This window comes from Meriones unguiculatus, chromosome 17 (genome assembly GCF_030254825.1).
Source record: "Meriones unguiculatus strain TT.TT164.6M chromosome 17, Bangor_MerUng_6.1, whole genome shotgun sequence".
Classification (NCBI taxonomy): domain Eukaryota; kingdom Metazoa; phylum Chordata; class Mammalia; order Rodentia; family Muridae; genus Meriones; species Meriones unguiculatus.
This window is the reverse complement of record NC_083364.1, coordinates 61,710,311-61,732,954: the sequence shown is the minus strand read 5'-3', so window position 1 is coordinate 61,732,954 and position 22,644 is coordinate 61,710,311. Positions and strand designations below refer to the sequence as shown.

The window sequence follows — 22,644 nt, the reverse complement described above, 5'->3', positions numbered from 1 at the left end:
AGGGGTTGGCTCTCTCTCATGGAGTGGGTCTCAGGTTGGGTCAGGCTTTGGCTGGACATTCCCTCAATCTCTGCGTTATCTTTTTCTCTGCACATCTTGTAGGCTAGGTAAATTTTGGGGTAAAAGATTTATTGTGGGTGGGTGGGTGATTCCTAGTGGAGACTAGGAATCCTCCCTAGTCCTCTTCAGCCTCCATTACTCTGGCTACCAGAAGTCTCAGCTAGAGTCACCCCCATATCCTCCCAGAAGGTTACCCTGTCTGAAGTCTCCAGCCTGTCTTGGAGATGGCCCTGTAGGTGATTTCTCTTCTCTCTGTAGACCTTCTGTCCTCCCCAGCCCCGGGGTCTGGCTGGCTGCTGCATTTCCTCTGTGGCCTGGCAAGGTTATAACTCCCCGGGGGTGGAGGGTGAACAAAGAGCTACTGAGTTCACGTCGAGACAGCTCCTGATCCCCTCACTAGGGCATCCACTTGAAAACTGAGTAGCCGTGGGTTTCCTCTGAGCAGAGGTCTCAGTCCTGTCAATGCATGGTCCTTGGCTGGAGTTTGGGACTCTCAGAATGGGTTTGGTAATGTCCCTTCTGTTTCTATTTTGTGGACTAGTTTGAGGAGTATTAGTATTAGCTTTTCTTTGAAGGTCTGGTAGAATTCTGCACTGAAACCATCTGGCTCTAGGCTTTTTTTTTTTTTTTTTTTTTTTTTGGATGGGAGACATTTAATGACTGCTTCTATTTCCTTAGGACTATTTAACTGTTTACCTGATCTTGATTTAAGTTTGGTAAGTGAAATCTATCATGAAAATTGTCCATTTCATTTAGATTTTTCAATACTGTGGAGTACAGGGTTTTAAAGTAATACCTAATGATTCCTTGGATTTCCTCAGTGTCTGCTGTTATGTCCCTCTTTTCACTTCTGATTTTTCTTAGTTTGGATACTGCCTTTTAGTTAGTTTAGCTAAAGGTATCTATTCTTGGATAAGGTAATTTTCATTACACAGAAAACCTTTGTTTTACGGGGTATAAAACCCAGGACAGAATTAAGTTGTTATTGATTGATTGAAGCTTTCCTCCATCCACCATCCACCATCCATGTGTCTGTCTGACTGACTGTCTGGGCATATTTTTATATGTGTGAAAGTCTGATTGTCTGTCTGTATATCTGCATAATATATACATATGTTCAAATGTGTAAATATCTATTTGTATATATGCATGATGTGTATGTATGAATGTGTACATGCCTGCATGTCTGATTGTTTGCCTGTATGTATTATGGACTGATATCTATGGAATGTATGGGAATGAATGATTCTCTCTCTTTTTTCTTTCTGGCTCATAAAGAGTTAATGCGACTCTGAGCCTGTGCAGGAGCTCTGCTGCTCTTCCTGTGTAAAAAAAAATCAAGAACTTTTTTAGCTAGTGTAAGTAGTTTAGTCATCATCCCTCAGAGAAAAGTCTTAAGATCAATCCCGCTGACTCTGACTATGTCTGCTCAGTCTTTCCTCTGGCCTGTCAAAGCTGGGCTAGGACACAACTGGTTTTACTGAACTGAAATACTGAGTCACTATCAGCAGTCTGGTGTTAATTCATCCTATGTATATAAATATCATCACAGCCAAGTGATAGGAATCTAATATATTATTAAATTAATGGTCTATACTGATTTATAACTCATTTATTTATTACTTTACATATCACACTCCCCTACACCCATATCATCATCTTGTAAATGTGCAGATTTACTTTAGATATCTAAAGTCATGGAGATGGCTTGGAACTCCTGCACAGAGGTAGCCCATGGCAGTTCAGTGTCCAAGTGGGTTCCATAGTAATGGGGACAGGGACTGTCTCTGACAGGAACTGATTGGCCTGCTCTTTGATCACCTCCCACTGAGGGGGGAGCAGCCTTACCAGGTCACAGAAGAAGACAATGCAGCCAGTCCTGATGTGACCTGATAAGCTAGGGTCAGATAGAAGGGGAGGAGGTCCTCCCCTATCAGTGGACTGGGAGAGGGATATGGGTGGGAAAGAGGGAGGGTGGGATTGAGAGGGGAGGAGGGAAGGAGGTACAGGGGGGATACAAAGTGCATAAACTTTAATTAATAAAAATAAAAAAATAAAGGAAAAATGATAAAAAAGAAATAGATCTTTTGAGGTCTAAACTTCAAAAAGAAAATGCCACCACTGTAGCAGTAACATTCATATGTGTAACTTTAAACACTCTGTACTATAGTAGCTTTCATGTTTCAATTTTTTTTTAAATTGTTCAGCTGCCCTTCATTGAACAATCTTGCTAAGGTGGTTTCTAATCCTGTTAGTAGAATTTTCCCCCTACTTGGTGACAGTTAAATTAGCTCATTGCTTTCTAAACTTGGAACAAGAGGCAAATTTTTGTTGAAAATAAATTGAGGTCCTGACGTACTAAGACTTGTTCAAAGTCAATTAAGATGCCAACAAATTTAAAATTCCTTACAATTTCTCATATAATGGATAATTATTTAACATAAAAGTAGCAATTTCACCTGAAAAATAGAGGGGCTGAATCAATGGTTCAGCAGTTACCAGCACAGTCTGTTCTTCCAGACGACCCAAGTTTGATGCCCAGGACCCACACGATAGCTCACAACTGTTTATATCTCAAGTGCTAAGTTACCTTAGCATCCGGGAGTACTAAGGATGCATGTGGTACTCAGACGAACAATACAGGCCAAACCTCCCTATACATAAAATTTAATTTTCTTTTAGCAAAAAAAAAGGGAAATAGCAGTGGTTTTGATTTTACTACAATGAGATATTACAGATAAATGACTTTTTTTTTTAAGCTAGAAAGATCAAGTTTCTTGATTTTTCTCTTAGGCTTGGCCAGTTTCTCAGCTTTGGAAAGCTAGCTATGCTAAATTCTAAAAAATATTACAGTAGCACATAATTCTTCCATTAAAATATGACAGGTAGGAAGAAGGTCAGCAGACTCTCTGGCTGCTCTAATACGAAGCTACCTTTTTATATTTCAGAGAAACTGCCTTTTTATGGTGTCTGTCATCTAAACAGTTTCTCAGATGTCCCTGGATCTAAAGTTTAACTGGTAGATGCATATGGTGAACATTGCTGAAAGGAGCAACCGAAAGGCAAGCCATACTAAATTATCTGACCCCAGAGCCTACGAAAGAGGAATTAAAAATATGCAGAATGTGCTGAAAAGAACTTTAAAGATAACTCATGACTTACAGAATAACGTTCTGAGAGTATAATTTACTGATAATAGAGTGATTTCTTTTTCACACTGACTGCTGTGGGCTCTGTGCAAGCAAAAGTACTTTCGTACCTTTCTCACCAATGCCGAGGCAGCCTGCAGTGTCACCACGGTGTTGCAAGACACAATAGTAATTGTAGACAAGCTTGTTTCTTGATGTTCCTATTTCCATTGGGAAAAATGCTAGAAATGCAAAGGTAAAACCTTTCTAAAATGCTAGCACGGTTAACACAAGGAAAATATTTAAATATAACTTGTGGAGAAATGAAGAAAATATCTCTATGGTACAAAAAGCAGAGAACAGCATAATATAAATCTATACAAAGTATCACAAAATTTAAAATTAGAAACAGACTGAGAATACTTTAAAAAATGCTAAAGACACAGATACATTATTTCACTACTGTTATGGGCCAATTTTTATAATGGAATCACAAATTCATATAAAATAGATCTTTAAGGATATATTTGTCATTGAATTGGTAAAATGTATTGTGCTGTATTATATTGCTGTATTGACTTGTAAATTCCTGTTTTTACTATGTCTACAAATTTTCACAGCTTAGTGTCTTAAAATAATACATATTAAGAGTCCCCCGTTCTGGATTTGAGAAAAATGAAAGTCTTATGGGCCTAAAATCAAGATGCCAGCTATTGGGAGGTTCTTGAAGGGGTTGCATTGTTTGTTTTAGTATTGACAGGCATCTAGCCTTGGCCTGTGACCTTGGTTCTTCTCTCTTATGAAGTCCTTGTGACTAATGGACATGTCTGTAGTACCATTTTTAACTCCTCTCCCATCTCAAAATCCTGATCTTAATAAAAATATTCAAAGCTCCATTTTTTTCCAGAACATTTCCAGGCTCTAGGGACTGTAATGTGTTATTTGGGAACCATTATCCTCTTTAGAGCATCCACCATTTGGTTTAGCATACTACAGTGTTATTCTTGAACATAAAAAATAGAAATAAATGAGAAAGAACATAAAATAAAGTGCCAACTCTCCCTCATGTGTGTCTCATGTGTATATTTCAAACACATAACCCAATTTCAACCACATGGGGAAAGGATATAACAATATATATTATCATTAAAATGTGATTACAAAGAGAAGTACATCAAAGCAAAATTGCACAAGGAAAATATTGTAAGGATTGTGAGGATTCATTATCTTTAAAGCACAAAACATTAAATAAATATTTTTAACAAAAGATACAGACTTTATATAGTTATAGATTAGATAAATATGGAAAGCTGTGGGTCCCTCAATTTACCCATCATAAAGCTGTACCACATCAGCACAGTTCCATCATTAAGATGGCAGTAACTGCTCACAATGCCTCTGCTAAGCACACACAGGAAGAAACATCACATGTTTGTGATTTGCGGTGATGCACATAGGTCCCCTGGCAATGAGATCACATGGTGGCAAGCAAAATCCGGTTCTGATAAGTTTGTCCTGGTTCACTCCATTTACTAACATTTCATTGTGTTGTTCATCATGCTTTTTAAAACTTTTTCTTATAATTTCTTTAAGTCTTTTCTGAAAGTGCTGAAAAAGAGGAGTGGATAAAGAGAAATCAAAAAGTCTACACAAATGAATCAAGAAGAAGATAGTCATGCAAGCTGAGGAATGGAAATGAGAGTGAGAGTCAAAGAGGACAGGATCTCAGGTTAGAAAAGGTGATGAGTAATTGTAAGGTCAGAGCAGGAACCAAAGGGGAAGCCTCAGAACTACACTAGCATATGGAAAATGTCTTGCGGTTAGATGTTTCCTTAAAGAAATGGAGAGGCTGCTCAAGTTGTCTGCTTGTTAATGAGACTGCTGTAGCCAGAAGTATAGAATTATGAGCTTTCTACAATGATGGAAACATTTTAAATAGCATATAAGATCTATTCAAATATTATTTAACATTCGCATTCTCACAAGCATGTATGTGTGCTGATCCCTTCTTACTTAAGCATTCACATGTTATGCATACCCATACATGTGCATACACATTCATACATTTAAACACAAAAAACACAAACGTGACACATACAAACAACACACTTGCATATACACATACACACATATATAGATACACACAACACAGTCAAGCAAGCACATGTGCACACATTCAAATGATTAAATATTAGTATCAGCAGTTGATGAATAGGAATTAACAATATTCAATATAATTTTTAAATATACCATAGACCTTCAAATTAAAACTATGATTTACATTTAACACACACAGATATATCATAACACACCTATTATACTATATGTACATATATATATACATATATATATATACCATCACAGGACATTTATCATAAATATTGATAAAAGTTTGAGTGTTACAGTGTGGTTTTGAATGGCCGTGTATTTGAAATATTACTCAAAGGCAATTAGGCGGTGGTTCCACCCTTTGCCCGTGGTTTTGAACATGGATTTTAATTTTGAACATATTACGCTACGCTGCAGTGAATGTTAAGAGGAACTCTCAGCAACAATGTTAATTTTCGAATTCGTACTTGACATTTTATTTAATATTGAAATTTCCTTTCAAGTATCTTTACACAATCCTGGAAGTCCTCTGAGGTTCAGCTGCTCATCTTAAAAAATGGAAGCATTCTGCATGCTAAAATTAATGAGATCTGAAAAACAATTTACACGGTCACTGGTAACTTTTTCAGCAAAAAGTGACAAACTCCTAATTAGGAGCAAATATATGAACTAAAATAATTTTCAATGGTCTCTGCATAAACTTAAGCAAATAATGCTCATGTATTTGTGAATAAGAGCTCTTTGATGGCTAATACTGGTATATATTTTTCTTCAAATTGTTACATAGTACTTGATAAACTATTTGATATTCAGTAAATGTAGTGATCATAAGGTTTTGTTTTAAAAACACTTTAAAGAACATGTTGATTTGTCGAAACAGTGTGAGAATGAAATCATAAGGAAATTGTGAGTGCTTATGCAGCGTACTGGGGGAGGGGCATGGGTGGAGAAGAGGGAGGGTGGGGTTGAAAGGGGATAACGGAGGGGGCCACAGCTGGGATACAAAGTGAATAAACTATAATTTATAAAAACAATTAAAAAAATAAAAGTTGTATCTACAAAAAAAAAAAAAATCCAAGAAAACATCACAAGAGCCTGCGACTTGAGTTTCTTCGGAACCACAGAATTGTTCTTGAAATGCGCTCCCACGTTCCTTCCCTATGATTGACCACCTTACTCGTGATGCTTCTTGTCCCTCAGGATGTAAATTGTCTGTGCTCTGAATAAAGTTGGCTCTTGCGCGAGATTTAGTATGCCTCATTTTTAGGCTCCACTCTCCGGTTCATAGCACCAATGAGAGCAGCAATAGAAATCTATTCAACAATCGTTTTTTTTTTTTTTTTTTTTTTTTTTTTTTTTGAAGGTCAAACCTAACAGTTTGAAGTTTTAAGCAAGGAGGTGTAACAGAAAGACAGTTTTGCAGAAAGCGGTCTTGAGACAAGGTTCTCAGTCAGAAAGCACCACTTGAGTCTTCCAGTTGCTCTGTCAATCTCTACTGCAAAGAATTCCTGAATGATCATGGCTGCATCACACTGTTGTGAGACTCTAATCTTGCATATATACCACAGGCAAACCAAGGAGACCAACACGAGAAGGCCTGCTAACGCTCCCATGCCCGCCCATTCCTTCAGATGATTCATGGCTGCAGCAATCCATGATGATAATCCTGTGGCTAGTCCTGCGTCCACTCTGGTAGAATTTACTGTGACAATGGCCACTCTCAGCTGCTCCATCGTAGTATCGAATTCTCCAGTCCAATTACCTAAAATATAGCTTGACAATTGTTTAGACAGATTCAGGCCTTTACAGCCATTGAAGCAGGACATTCTCCCCAAGCATGGTTGGCTACCATAAAAAGCTAAAATGTTACGCTCAGGATGCGAGGCTAAGCACTGCACTCAGGGTCAGCCGCTTTGGACCCAGAGAAGAGCATGTCTGGTTGCATGCAGGTTGATGCCCCAGGTCCCGCCTCTGAGAAAAAGGTATCGGACGGGTCTGATGCTCTTTGGGTGGATGACACCTAAATGAACATCGGTACAAAGTCCAAATTTATTTCTAATATTAGAGATCAGACCTCTACTCTTGCCTGATGCGTCTAAAACAAAAAGGGGGAACTGTAGAGAGCTGCGGAATGCTATGCCTTAGAGATGGAGCTGGTTTCCGCCTTCCACCTTCCCGATGGTGAGTGCTCTCTGTCATGAACAATTCCACATTTGGCTAAGGCTGAGGATCTGGCTTGCTTACATGTATGTGGACCTATCTGCATTGCCCACGTGGCACGCCTGGGTTGGCTACCCAGAGGCTATTTAAGCTGTGGGCTGGCTTTCCCCAGGGTCCGAGGATTGTTCAAGGTTCCTGAATAAACTGCATTGAAAAATAAAAAGAAAAAAAAAAAGAATTCCAGAAGATATTTCTCCACGTGGCCATGCCAAGCTGGTTTTTAAAATCAGAAATAAAGAGAAGTTGTCCTTCTGTATGCTAAAATCATTTTTTCTTGTACATTTTCTTCATGTACAAATATTTATGGTATATTTTCTGCTCTGTATTCTAGTACAATTACTATACTGTTACCACAGTATGCTAGTTGCAGATGTTAGGTAACTTGGGCCATTAAATAATAAAGCCATTAACTATATTCAAAACAAGTGCATGAATTTTCGTATTCTGAAGCTTTGTTTTACAATGAAATTCAGTTCAAGGCTGACTTTAGTGAAAGCAGAATTGGGGGTGTAGTAAGCTGTAAAGAGTGTCTCACGTCCTCTGCTTCAATTCATTAACTGTTTATAACGGGCGCCTAAGGTACACAGGTGCAACTCCTTTCAAAAGCAGTATGCTAATGCTCTCCATGGTTCAGAAAGTTCAAATTATCTGAGGCAATTTTTCTCAATGAAAATAAAATTAGCAAGCAGGACCTTGTGAAACGCACCTGCAGTCCCAGCTGCTGAGGAGGCAGTGGTATGATCACTTGAGAACACACATCCAATCCAGTGAGCAAAATAAGTGAGAGTCCAACACAACAGAACATTTAATTATGTCAAAATGATTTTCATAAATACATACTCTGAGAGCTCGGTGCTACAAATTTGCATATCCAACATTAAAAAAAAGATCAAAATATCAATAAACATCAACACAGTCTAATATTCAGTAGTTATTAAAGACTGGGTAAAGAGTGATTAAGGTTAGCAAATACATAGAAGTACTTCTAATTTGGTATAGAAAGGTACTCAACATTTGGATGCTTACTTTCAAAAGTGTGCACAAATGAAGAGGATTTATAAAATAGCGCAGTTTTGTTTCTTTTTTTAAATTTAATGTAATTTTTTTTTTTATTATTAGTTACATTTTACTAACTCTGTATCCTAGCTGTATCCCACTCTCTCATTCCCTTCCAGTCCCACCCTCCCTCCCTCATCTGCTCCCTGCCCCTTTCCAAGTCCACTGATTGGGGAGGACCTCCTCCCCTTTCATCTGACCTTGTTTTATCAGGTATCTTCAGGACTGGCTGCAAAGTCCTCCTCTGTGGCCTAGCAGGACTGCTCCTCCCTTGGGGGATGGGTAGGTCAAAGAACCTGCCATTGAGTTCCTGTCAGAAATAGTCCTTGTTCCCCTTACTATGGGAAACCAATTGGTTACTGAGCTACCACAGGCTACGTCCAAGCAGAGGTTCTAGGTTATATCCATACATGGTCCTTGGTGGAGTGTCAGTCTCAGAAAAGACCCCTGTGCCCAGATATATTTGGTCCTTGTAGAGCTCCTATCCTTTCCACATCATAGTGACTCCCCCTTCTTTCATATGATTCCCTGCACTCTGCCAAAGGTTTGGTTATGAGTCTTAGTATCTGCTTTGATACACTGCTAGGTAGAGTCTTTCAGAGGCCCTCTGAGGTAGGCTCCTGCCCTGTGTCCAATGCACATCACATTTGTCTTTCTAAATGAGGATTGATCATCTTACCCCATGTCCTCTTTCTTGTTTATCTTTGTTAGGTGTATAGATTTCATTATGTTTATCATATCTTATAGTCCATATAAGCACATGTATACATGTTTGTCTTTCTCCTTCTGGGATACTTCACTCAGAATGATCTTTTCTAGATCCCACCATTTGCCTGCAAATTTCATGATGCAGTTCTGTTTCTGAAGTCTACTTTATTTATTTATTTATGTTCATGCATGTGTGCATCTTTGTACATATGTGATTATGTGGACGGGTGTGTGCAGGTGTATATGTGTGTATATGCAGGCAAATGAAGATTCCAGAAGAAAACCTGGGGTGTCATGACTGTCCACCTCCTCTGAAACAGAATCTCCTCTGGGTTCAGAGCTCATCAGCTAGGCTGAGTGGTTAGGAGGCTTTAGGGTCCTGGCTCTGCTTTCCCACCAGCATGTTTAAACCTTATAACACTTTACTTAACTCTCTCAAAACAAGGTGGTTCAGAGACCCAAATTCAGGTCCTTGTAATTGCAAGGCAAGTGTTTTATCAGCTGAGCCATCCTTCAGCCCCTAACATGATCATTAAAGTTATAAATTTATGTAATTAAGGAATTCTGTAATGTTTGCTTTACAGGAATATGACATAAGACTTTAAAAATTAAGTAATGAACCATTACTTGATGACTGGAAAATTAGAATAGAAAAATAGTTCATATATTTTACTTAGTACACATTCTATAATGTAGTTGCCACAGTTGATAATTTATGTTTTACAACCAGTGTGTTGTTGGCCTTAAGAAAAAAATGTAATATTGCCTCCTTGATGGAGGCTGTGGTATCCTACGTCTCAGTATTAGCAAGAGAATTAAGTCAAAACTGTACTTCCAAATGCACAACTATCTCTGAACAGAACACCATACTCAAGCCAATGAAGTCATTAGTAAAAGTAGTGTAAGAACTGAGTCTTTCCTTGTGACTTCTTAAATTAAGCTGTCTCCTTTTAAAGTCACTTTAAATAGCTCCCCTGGGAACGTATGTCATAAAATCAGCATTCAGTATTTACTCAGATCTTTCAAGAAGAAAGAAATGCTTGCACACACTCTTATAATCACAGTTTGTTTCCTAAGATAGATAATAAATTACACAAAAAACAGGAGACAAACACACTGGATTTCTGGTTAATCCCCAAACCAAACTTAGTCAAAAAAAAAAAAAGAAAAGAAAAAGAAAAATATCCTTCTTTACAGAGCCAAAAGCAATGAGCTCTGGCTTTTATCTTTGAATATTTGAGTCATTCCTATATCCTTTAACAATGTTTCTAAGCATTTGATTGAATCTTTTATTTGGCTTGAGTGGAATACACTCTAAGCCCATTTTAGTGGTTTGCCATTGGCAATTGGTATCCTCTACAAAAATGATACATTTTCTTTGGAAGAGACATATTAGATGTTTGAAAATTATCTTTATTAATCAATTATTCTTTCCTTTCCTTACAGCACCTTCTCTGATAGGTATGGTGAGAAAAGACTGGGCATCCCAGAACAGCCTTGCCCTGTCATGGCAAGCACCTGCTTTTTCCAATGGAGCCATTCTGGACTATGAGATCAAGTACTATGAGAAGGTAGGTCTCCGTTAGCACTTCCTAAAACTCTGCATTTACATACATGCGTGTTTACACTATATATTGTTAGAGTCGTTTAGATTAAAAATCTGTTTTTCTTTGGCCAAACTCCATAATCCCTCTATCTTTAACTTCTCTAACATCCCATCATACTCATAATTTCTTCATTGGTTTATCTTGTTTTATACCATATTAAAGTAGAAAGGACCAGATGTTCATGTTTTTCAGGGCCTACTCTAGGGAGATTTATAACATAGCAACAAATGATAACGTCTTCAACTTAGAGTGTCATTCCTTTTTTTAATTTTTTAATTAATTTATTTTTTATTTTCTTTTTAAATTACATTTTTATTTTTTTAAATATTAGTTACAGTTTATTCACTTTGTATCCCAGCTGTAGGCTGCTCCCTCATTCCCTCCAGGCCACAGAGGAGGACATAGATAGAGTTTCATTCTTCTAAAATTGTCTAAAATGCCATTGAGAAGGAACAGTAAGACTGACTCTCCATAGCCTAAGTGAGTGGGCACACAGACCTTTGGCCAATGAGTTTAGCATCATAGTCCATTGTTTGGAAAGAATGATTTAAAGGATTAATGGATTCAATGTTGTGAAAAGCTAGTAAGACCAACTTCATTTAAAAATCAATCTAACATTCATTTTGTTATTTTCAGTTACTCTCAATTATTATAGTTTCCCAAATTGTATACACCCTTTACTTTATTAAATTCTCCTTTATGCTATTGCATCCCCCCGTTATTTACCATTATGACACTTTGGCATAGCTTGCACAGTCATTTCAGATATGTTCATTGTATAGTACTACAGTACTTCAAAAATGTTAATGAATGCAGAATTATTATTTTATTTAAAGTGAAAATTTTTATATAATATCCTGTAGCTTACTATATGAAAAATATGACTTATACTTTTAGAATATATCAGAAACAAATAATTATTTAAGCTTTCCCGTGGAAGATTTATATTTTTATCTGCTGAAATAGCTCATGATAAATTTGCAGGTGAGAAGGCATATAGATTTATTAGCATGCATGTTTGTATAAGAGCCACAGGATGTATGAAGCTAAATGACTATAGCAATGGCTAGAACTTAATCATTTTATTCATAACAGGAAGGTAAACAGAAGACACAGATAATTCCAGAATGGATTCCAGAAGAAATGAATGGATCCAAAGAAGAGACACTGGTTTGTGTCAAGTTTCCTCAGAACCCTATTTATTCATCTTCAGTCTCATCTTCTATAATAACCATTTTGTCTTCCATGATTGAAGACAGTTCAGTATAAGAACTGTAGATCTAGCCTTTGGAAGATCAAAAATCCCCTTGCATTTGGCATCCCACCAGTGTTGTTTACTGCAATGCCAAAGCAGCATATAGTGGATTGTCATTTTCTAAGTCTGAGGGGACAAATTATAAACACAGTAAGTCTTCCCTAAAGAAATACTGGGTAGGAGTAGATTATGGAACCCATTTGATAGCTGAGCAAATGCAGTTTGAATCAAGAGAGAGATCCTTAATATTCATGGCCTAGTCACATGTGGTCAAAGAAAATGCCTGTGTGTGTGTGTGTGTGTGTGTGTGTGTGTGTGTGTGTAGTGTAGTGTAGTGTGTCCTTCTGCCTATCTGTACCAGAAATCAAAACAGATCTTTATGTATCCACAATGCCTAGTTATTCAAGAAGCAACATGCACACATATATAAAATAAACTTCTTAAAATCAAAACATTTCTGTCTTGGAAACATTCTGTGTTATATTTCACACACTGAAAAACATCACTGTCTCTTTTTATGGTCATTTGCACTTTAGAGATTTGAGTTTGGATATAACCCTTCAATGTTTCCAAATAAACATAAGGCATAATCAGGAAAGAGAGGCACATTCCCTAATTAAAACCCGAACGTCACTGCTTCTAAATTGTAGTAATCAACATGATCTCTATATTGACTTTTCCTGTGCCTTATTAAGTTTTACTTTGAAGTTGGAAAAATCTTTTTAAAAGTATTTGTTTTATAAAATATGCTAATAACTCTGAGATAATGAATTAAATACATAGTTGGAGCCAAAGATTTCTAGGTTATGTTCTGATTATGTCTTTTATTATGCTCCTGGCTAGGAAAAAAAAAATGTCAATACATCTCTTTTATTTAAAAGTCACATTTACCAGAATGGAAATGAATGTACGAACTTTCTGGTGGTTATAAAGATTAATTAGAAATATACCTAAAGGTAAAAATACCAAATCAGTATTTTAAAAAACTAATTAAGTAAGCCTTAGGAAAATATTCCTAGACTATACTACAATGTAGAATAACAGAACAAGAGCATGGGGGAAATGGCATGAACAAGTAAAATGCCTTTTTTTATAGATACAAATATTGGAGCTAAGAAACAAAGATGTTAAAATATCACAATCTTTGTGACTGACAGTATTCAATTTTACTTTACTATAACTTCAAATCCTAAAATCATATTTTATATATCACATTTATAATACTTAAGAAAATGATCCTATAGATATTAACTGGGAAAGCTTACAGTAGAATCCATTAAAATTGTATTTTTTCATTAGTGGCAGCTTAAATTCTATTTAGTTAAAAAAATACAATCATAAGTGAATAATTACATTTCCCAAGGCTTACTTTTATTTTTTCATAATCAAAAGCATTTCATTTTCATGTCAGTCAAGGAAACACTGCCTTATGTGAAATGAAAATCATGAAGATTATCAAAGTTTTTTTTTTCCAATTTTCGGTTTTACTTACCTTGCACCCAGAGGCAGAGTCTACTGTCAGTGCCTCGTAATACTATCATGATGCTAACTTCTCCCATCGTCTCAGCCTTCACCTGAAAATGGGGCAAAATTTCAAGTCACAAAAGATCACATTCTCTGTTCTATCCCAAACCAACCATTATTTCATTAAACCATTTTATGCTGCTATAACAAATACCTGAGGCCAGACAATGTATAGAGGCTAAAAAAAATCCTACTTCTACAAATGAGAAAATTTGAAATCTGGTTCTCAGAATGTACAGGAGAGGGAGAGAGAGAGAGTAAAGAGAGAGAGAGAGATACTCCTCTAGCCAATGCACAGTGTCCTGAGGATTCTTGATGTCTCTTGCTTGACATACTTCCTTTCTTTTTTTATTAACTTCTTATTTTATTTTATTAATTACAGTTTATTCACTTTGTATCCTAGCTGTAGGCCCCTCCTCTCTCCCCTCACAATCCCACACTCCCTCCCTCTTCTTCTCCTATGCTCCTCCCCCAGTCCAATGATAGGGGAAGTCTTCCTCCCCTTCCATTTGACCATAGTTCATCAGGTCTCATCAGGACTGGCTTCTTCGTCTTCCTCTGTGGCCTGACAGGGTTGCTCACCCCTCAGGTGGAGGTGATCCAAGAGATAGCCCATAGACCTACAACCTACTACTGAGACAGAAGTGAAACACTGGTGTCCTCTACCACCTTTGGGATCATTCTTCCATTGTCCTAAGTTGTAGCTTCAGCCATCATTCTCTGCATACTAGTTTCCCATTAGTAGGCCAGCTACTTGGCCTAGTCTGATCTGCTGAAATCGTTTCATTCTTTACTACATGACCAGGCTGAAAATCCTTCAAATTCTTAAATTCTGCTTCTCTTTCGATTGTAAATTCTACGTTTATATCATTTCTTTTTATGAACTTAAGATATGCAGCTAAAAGAAGCCACAAAGTACCCTAAAGCTTTATAGCTCATATATTTCTTGCACCAAATATTCACATTCATCTGTTCTTAAATTCTACTTTCTACATGCCATGGGCATGAACATAATTCAGCCAAGTTCTTTGCTAGTTTATAATAAGAATGGCCTTTCCTTCAGTTCCCAATACATTCTCCCTCCTTTTTCTTCTGTTACTTTATCAGAATGGCCTTTCTGTCCGCATTCCTACCACAATTCAGAAAGCAACCACTTCATCAATCTTTTGGAACCTTCAAATCTTCCGTATCTTCTGTTTTCATTAATTCACTCAATCTCCCTTAATGTTCTCTTTACAACAACCTATGTCTTTTCCTTGACTAGTTGTCAAAATTCCTCTGTCTTCTAGCCATAGTTTGATTATTTCACTTGTATTTCCTTGCTTGAAGTATTTTTCCTAGTTTATTTTATATAGTGATATCAAAATTCTAAGGGCCTAGCCAGTACTTCTAAGATGGTACCTTAATGCTGCAGCTTCCAGAGGGAGGATATGCCATGATAGAACAATGGAAGAAGAAAAATAAGAAGAGGGGTTGAACATACTGTTTTATCACAGCATTAAACCTTTGAGTAGCTTTGTTAAGTCCCGACCAGCAGTAGATTCCACTCTGACCATGAGGGAGTACCTTTCTTTAGAGGGCCCCCAAATACTACTGAAATATAGGCATTAAAACCATAGCATCCTTCTATTGTCTTTTTCTCTCACTTTACCTGTTTTGCTCACATAAGCCCTCATATACTAACTTTCAACCATCACCCCACACACCTGTTTCACCTTCTCCTCAATCCTCTTCTCTCTTTTCCTTACTTTTCTGTCCCAAACACTTCTTTCTTACATTTGCTTTTAGTGCACTTGGGCTGTAATAATTCAGTACCATAGAGCATAAGGCTTATAAACAACTGGGTTATATTTCATAAATTTTTGGAGACTGAAGTCCAGGATTTGCAGACTTAGTGCATTATGGGGCTTGTTCTCTCCTTCATGGACAGCCATCCTTTTCCAATGTTCTCACATCACAGAGATACAAGGAAGCTCTCTGGGATCATTTTAATAAGGACACAAGTGTCATTATATGACATCTACCTTCATGACTGAACAATTTCCCTCAGACATGGCTTTGTATTGTTTAATCATACAAATGGTCAGGGCATGCTTTAAAATCAGTACCTATCAAAAATAGCCTTAAAGTTATTTATGTTTTGCTGATATTTTTAAATCACTTATGAAGATTTAGATCATTTGGTTTACATCTCTCAACTTGAATTAGTGAAGGGCAGACAGGTTGCGTTTGTTTGTTTGTTTGTTTTTCAGTTGTTTTACAGTTTAATTGGGAAAATGGTCTTTTTGTTTAGAACTCATTTATTGGAAATTGAGAAACATTCACTCACTGTAAAATTGCTTCTAACAATTAAAGACAAAATAAAGAGAGAGACAGTGTTGGTGTGTGTTTCAATAGCTTTCTGCTTTTGTGTGTTCATGAGCAAGACACACAAAAATATCAAAAGGAGAGAGAAGACCTTGTTGAAAATGAGGATGAAAGTTTAAGAATGTAGAAGAATACTTTTCTTTATAGATATTTCCCCACCACAGAGACAGGCATGTAGCCAGTTATTAGACATTAATTGCTGATCAGTTGTATACCAGGCACTTTGAAGTGTTTGTGAGTGTTTAATAATTAAACTCATTAGCAGCCATTTTAAGTAAATATCATTACATTTAACAAACAAAGAACCAAGTCACAAGGAGACTGAGTAACTTCATCATATCCAGCAAGTGGCTGCTGGGACTGGCTGGACCTCCTGCATTACTACAGACACTCAGAAAATTCAGGATTCTGCTGATGCTGATTGTGTGGCTTCCCTGCGGCCAGAGGCTGATTATTCTCTGTTGCCCTTTTGCATCCACAAAAAATGGCAGCAATAAAAGATGCCTATGTCGCCAGGGTGTCATACAGCTCCACTAATTGCCAACTGGTAGCTCATCCTGCAAACATGAATCCCCTACCTCAAGTCCATTATTCTTACATTCAGTATTTAAAGACACTAACTGGCAAATTATTTTCATAAAGTACTCTTTTTTAATTTTGACCAGTCAGCAGGTCTTTGACTGGTTTTAGGAAAACTCGCTGTGAGAAAGGAGACATTTCTCATACAGAGATAATCAATAAGAAAGTAACTGTTCTCTCTCATCTGAACACTGAAACAGCTTTTTAAGAGCATTAATTAAAAATATATAACTTCATGACCCTGAGACAGTATTATGAAGAGGTGAAAAGATTTTCAGAAAGATGTTCGTTGTGGGAGCTATTTTTAGTACCAGTGAGGAGTAACTTCACATAGCCTCTTTGGAAGCGGAAGCAGGCAGTCTTGAAGGCCGGGCCTTAGGTCTATTATGAAAGCCACATATAGACCAGCACTACAGTCTACACAATGCCTGTTTCTTCCTGCTTATTTTACTTTCTCTAAGTAGATTTATGCACACATGACCATTGAATAACTAACACTCTGTTTTTATTTATTTTTTAACGTTTTATTTACCTTACATCTTGATTGCAGTTTTCCCTCCCTCCTCAGCTCACACTACACACACATAATCTATCCCTTCTCTCCTTCTCCTATTCCTCCTCCTCCTTCCCCTCCTCCTCCTCAGAAAATAGGAGGCCTTCCATAGATATCAACCAGTGTTGGCATTTCAAGTTGCAATAAGACAAGGCACATCTTCTCCTAATATGGCTAGACAAGGCACCCCATTTAAGATAAAGGGATCCAAAGACAGACAACAGAGTCAGAGACAGACCCTGCTCCTGCCCTTAGTTGTCCCATATTAAGATCGAGCTGCACAGCTGTTATATATGTGTAGGGGGCCTAGTTCCAACCAATGCATGCTCTATGGTTAGCAGTTCAGTCTCCATGAGCCTGTATGAGCTCAAGTTAGTTGATTCTGCAGGTTTTCTGGTGGTTTCTTTGACCCCTCTAGCTCCTTCAATCCTTCTTTCCTCTCTTCCACAGGATTCCCCAAGCTCAGCTTAATGTTTGGCTGTGGGTCTCAATATCGTGACACCTCTCTGATAACTGTTATTCTAGGCTCCTATCTGGTTATCCTTGGTGCCAGCAGGACTCCAGGAAAGCAGGCACAGTTGTCTTTTCTTTTTTTTTTTAATTGGAAAAAAAATGTTTAATTGAGCAAGATTAACATTTGTAGTCCAGTCTTTGAATGTTGAGAAATTTCAGGCTTAAGAGAAGTCCTGTTTGGAACACTCTAAAATGGTAGACCAATTGAGATCAGTAACTTTCTTCAAAGCTCTCTTGGGAGCAGGCTTTGGTGAGAAACAGCAATTGAAGCAGTTGAGGCAGGAACAAGCAGAATGCTGGAACATGCAAGATGCTGGAATATATGTGTCAATGTCTCAGCATTCTGGAAGGATGAATTCTGTCAGGTTTGATCCAGCGTCTCCAGTGTCCAGTCCTTTTGTTCTGCAAAAAAATAATTTCTCACAAGCATTATACAGTCCTAAAATTATAAATATATAAGACGTGCAGGATGAAACCAAACTGTAAACCATTTTTATCTATGCCAATTAAAAGAATGGTATAATAAATTTTGAGGATATTGTAGCCAAGGATTTATTGGCCATGTGTTGTTGAAGTTCTGGCTGGAGAGATTTTTTTTAATGTGTCAGTCAGTTTCAGAGTTGTTCCCATGTGTAGGGATCATCACTTTATATTACCTGTTCTGTTTAATCTCCTTGATTTCTCTCTTCTTTTGTGTGGCCAAGATCTTCAGGTGGTCTTCCTCTGTCATATCTCATTTTTACTAGTTTTGATGAAACCCATGATTTCTCTTTTCCTGTATGAACATACATAAAACCTCTTCCCCAGTATAACACATTACCTGTTTTGCATTTTGGAATTAGGACCTTTATATGCTGCTCTAAACAGAGTCCTTTCTAAACTCCACTGTGTCTTAGCAGGTGTGCTACTTATCTCACTTAAACATTTTAAGATTGATAAATCATTATTTGATCTATTTGGGGGATGTCCCTTCTGTTTTATGACCATCTTTTAAAAATTACTGTTAGATATTTTCATAATTGTTTGACCTGTAGGATTATAAGTTTTATCTGTAACACGTTTCATGTTATAAGGTCTAAAATATTGTTGAATTCCAGTTGATATACATGCTGAAGCACCATCAGCCCCAATTTGCAAGGGCATCTCCAAAACATTCACCATCTCTAACAAACCTGTAACCTTAGGATCATGCTCTCCAGAATTTAAGGCAAAAGCCCACTGGAATTCTGAATATGAGTCTATGGCATGGTGTGTATATTTCAGTTCTCCAAACTGTAAAATGGAGCATATTGGCCACTTTGTTCCAAGACAAAACCAAACAGAATATGCATTTCTACTTTAGCATATAGACCTACATCCAATAATTGAACCTTAAGAATGCACATACAATATCCACTGTGACCAAGTTGGCCTATAGGTGAAGACTTTCTCTCCATATCTCAATGGGCTGCCATTTGCAATATCCTCAAGCCTCAACGAGTATACATCATCACTTTAAAATCGAATGAAGCAGTTCTTATTATAGTCAACATTAAAAATCCCTTGTAAATGATATATATTTACAAATTTGTATATTTTATTTTCTTTCAATTATTTCACTCTGATGAAATTTTCTCTATTTCTAGGAAGGTTACTGTTGCCTCCATCTATTAGGTACAGAAACACAGGCCTTTTTCTCTACATTCTCCTTCCTCTCTAGGTATCTAACTCATTTCTTTGTCAACTTGTAAGCTTGCATTTGAACTTGTATGATTATTGTAGAAAAATTTAAGACAGCAGCGCTATATAAAGATTAAATAGAAGCCCTTATTCATGTGGGGTTTTGTTAAAATGCAGAATATGAATCATTTGATTGGGCAGACAAGCATGGGAATAATAGGATAAGATTTTGCATTTTTACTGGTTTGCACACCTTATTATTTATTTATTTATTTACAATTTATTTACTTTGTATTACCGCTGCAGCCCCCTCCCTTGTCTCCTCCCAGTCCCACCCACCCTCCCTCTTCTCCTATGCCATTTCTCCAGTCCCATGATAAAGGAGGATCTCCTCCCCTTCTATCTGACCCTAGCTTGTGAGGTCTCATCAAAGCTGGCTACATCATCTTCCTCTGTGGCATTTTTAAAGCTGTATATCTCTAGAGAATCTGCCTCTCTATTATCTCATTTCATTAAGTATGGATAAAGGAAAAGTAGTCAGGACACTTGGCCTGTACATTGATTTATATGGCTGTATTAAGTGACTCTGGCCACTATATACATTGCATAATTAGCATGATATCAGAGCCTAAAGCAACGTGGGCTAAGTGGGGTACCAAATAAGTTTCAGATATAATCTGTAGTTTCTAACAAAATCATAGTTCTTGAGCTGGTAAACAAAGTCCTTATGGTCTTCTTTTCCTCATGTCTTATTTGTTGTAACGTCCACCGCAGAGAAACTGTGTATGAGCATTTGGTGCTAATTAAAATAACATTACCTGAAAGAAAATGAACAGCAAGGGAAGGCACTGATACAAACACTCATTACAGCAATTCCATATCTAATTTCCGTGTTGTGCAGGAAACATCACACTCTCCACGGAGCCCTGTCTGGCTTAGTGGGCCAAGGAATCCCTGCTGTACCTAGAGCGGAGATTCACGTGGTAATGAGACGGCTGCTGATGCTAGGACTGTGGCTGCAGCATCTGTACGTTGTGTACAATAGCAGGCCAGAGACCGAAAAGTCGTGTGTCATACTTCATTACGGCTAGAGACTTCATGCACACAAGTGATACAGGTTTTGAGCAGTTTTTCTAGGTTTAAACTATCTCCTCTGTTAAAAATAAAACGTGTACCATATATGCTAGATGTATGATAAAGACTTGGTACATCCAAAACAGGAAAAAATAAAACTAATTCAAGTAAGTACTCTGAATAAATTTTATTACCGTTTTAAATCTGTTTTAGCAGAAATTGATTATGTTTACTTCCTAGTACTGTGGCTGCGACTTCTATAACAAAAGACAGGGAAACGAGATGTCCTCAATGCTTACTTTAATGTTACATAGATCTAAACAGACTAATACTTATCTAGAGACAAAAGTAAAAACTGTAAACATTATGAGTACCAAATTGTGTGTTCTGTTTTCCTAAATAAAAGTGAAGCAATATGCTGTCTCCCATAGCTGGGAAGGCACTGGACACTGTGGGTGGCCAGAGTCATCAGAATAGTGGACCTAACTCTTGTATTCTTGGGTACAACTGCATAGATACGTATTAATCACACTTCAGCTAACTCACTATGTCCCACCTCCCTTTTCATCTGACCCTAGGCTATCAGGACTCATCAGGTCTGGATGCATTGTCTTCCTTTGTGGCCTGGTAAGGATACAACCCCCCCTGAGGGGGAGGTGATCAAAGAGCAGGCCAATCAGTTCATGTCAGAGTCAGTCCCTGTTCCCATTACTAGGGAACCCTCTTGGACACTGAGCTGCCATAGCTACATCTGTGCGGGGGTTGTAAGTTACCTTCATACAGGCCCTTGGTTGGATTATCAGTCGCAGAAAAGACCCCTGGGCTCAGATTTTTTTGTTGTTTTGCTCTCTTTGTGGAGCTCCTGTTCCCTCTAGGTCTTTTATCTCTCCCTTCTTTCATAAGATTCCTTGTACTCAGCACAAAGTTTGGCTATGAGTCTCAACTCAGCATTTGCTTTAATACCCTATTGGGTACAGTCTTTCAGAGGCTCTGTGTGGTAGGCCCCTGTCCTGTCCCTGTTTTCTCCTTCCGATGTCTGTCCTGTTTGCCTTTCTGAATGAGGATTGATCATCTTACCCATGGTCCTTTTTCTTGCTTAGCTTCTATAGGTATACAGATTTTAGTATGTTTATCCTATCTTATACGTCTAACATCCACTTATAAGTGAGTGTATGCCATGTGTGTCTCTCTGCTTCTGGGATACCTCACTCAGGATGATCTTTTCTAGATCCCACCATTTGCCTGCAAATTTCATGATTTCTTTTCTTTTCTTTTCTTTTTTAATTGCTGAGTAGTATACCATTGTGTAAATGTACCACAATTTCTGTATCCATTCCTCAGTCGAGTAATATCTGGGTTGTTTCCAGATTCCGGCTATTATGAATAAAGCTGCTATGAATATAGATGAGCAAATGTCCTTATTGTGTACTTGAGCAAATTTTGGATATATGCCTAGGAGTGGTATAGCTAGATCTTGAGGTAACACTATTCCTAATTGTCCGAGAAAGCACCAGACTGACTTCCAAAGTGGTTGCACAAATTGACATTCCCACCAGCAACACAGAAGGGTTCCCCTTTCTCCACATCCTCTCCAGCATGTTTTGTCACTTGAATTTTTGATCTTAGCCGTTCTGATGGGTATAAGGTGAAATCTCAGGGTCGATTTGATTTGCCTTTCCCTGATGACTAAAGACGTTGAGCATTGTTTTAAGCATTTCTCTGCCATTCGATATTCCTCTATTGAGATTTCTCTGTTTATCTCTGTACTCCATTTTTTTCAATTTTTATTTTATTTTATTTTTAATTACACTTTATTTACTTATATCCCCCCTCTAGTTCCCTCCCTCCTCCCCTCCCAATCCCTCCCTTTCTCTGTTTTCTCCACACATGCCCCTTCCCAAATCCACTCTTAGGACAGGGTTTCTTTTTCTTCCTTCTGATCCTAGTCTGTTAGGTCTCATCATGAGTGCCTGCATTGTCTTCCTCTGTGGCCTGGTAAGGCTAGATCTGGAAAGGACAGGAGCTCCACAAGGAGAACAACAGAACCAAAAAATTTGAGCACAGGGATCCTTCCTGAGACTCATACTCCAACCAAGTACCATGCATGGAGATAACCTAGAACCCCTGCACGGATGTAGTTCATGGCAGTTCAGTGTCCAAGTGGGTTCCATAATAATGGGAACAGGGACTGCTTCTGACATGAACTGATTGGCCTGCTCTTTGTACTCATTT

At 37.7% G+C, this 22,644-nt stretch overlaps 1 protein-coding gene across 7 annotated transcripts in view; it reads left to right on the top strand.

Moving 5' to 3' along the window:
- Epha6 (EPH receptor A6) overlaps nucleotides 1-22,644 on the top strand; it is a 955,104-nt gene that overhangs the window by 553,693 nt on the left and 378,767 nt on the right. For 6 of the 7 annotated variants that reach the window (XM_060370600.1, XM_060370601.1, XM_060370598.1 and 3 more), the window contains 2 exons: nucleotides 10,728-10,852; nucleotides 11,984-12,058. In XM_060370600.1, coding sequence (XP_060226583.1) covers nucleotides 10,728-10,852; nucleotides 11,984-12,058 — 200 coding nt within the window. The remainder of the gene's footprint in view (nucleotides 1-10,727; nucleotides 10,853-11,983; nucleotides 12,059-22,644) is intronic. The other variant, XM_060370599.1, reaches the window with a different exon arrangement.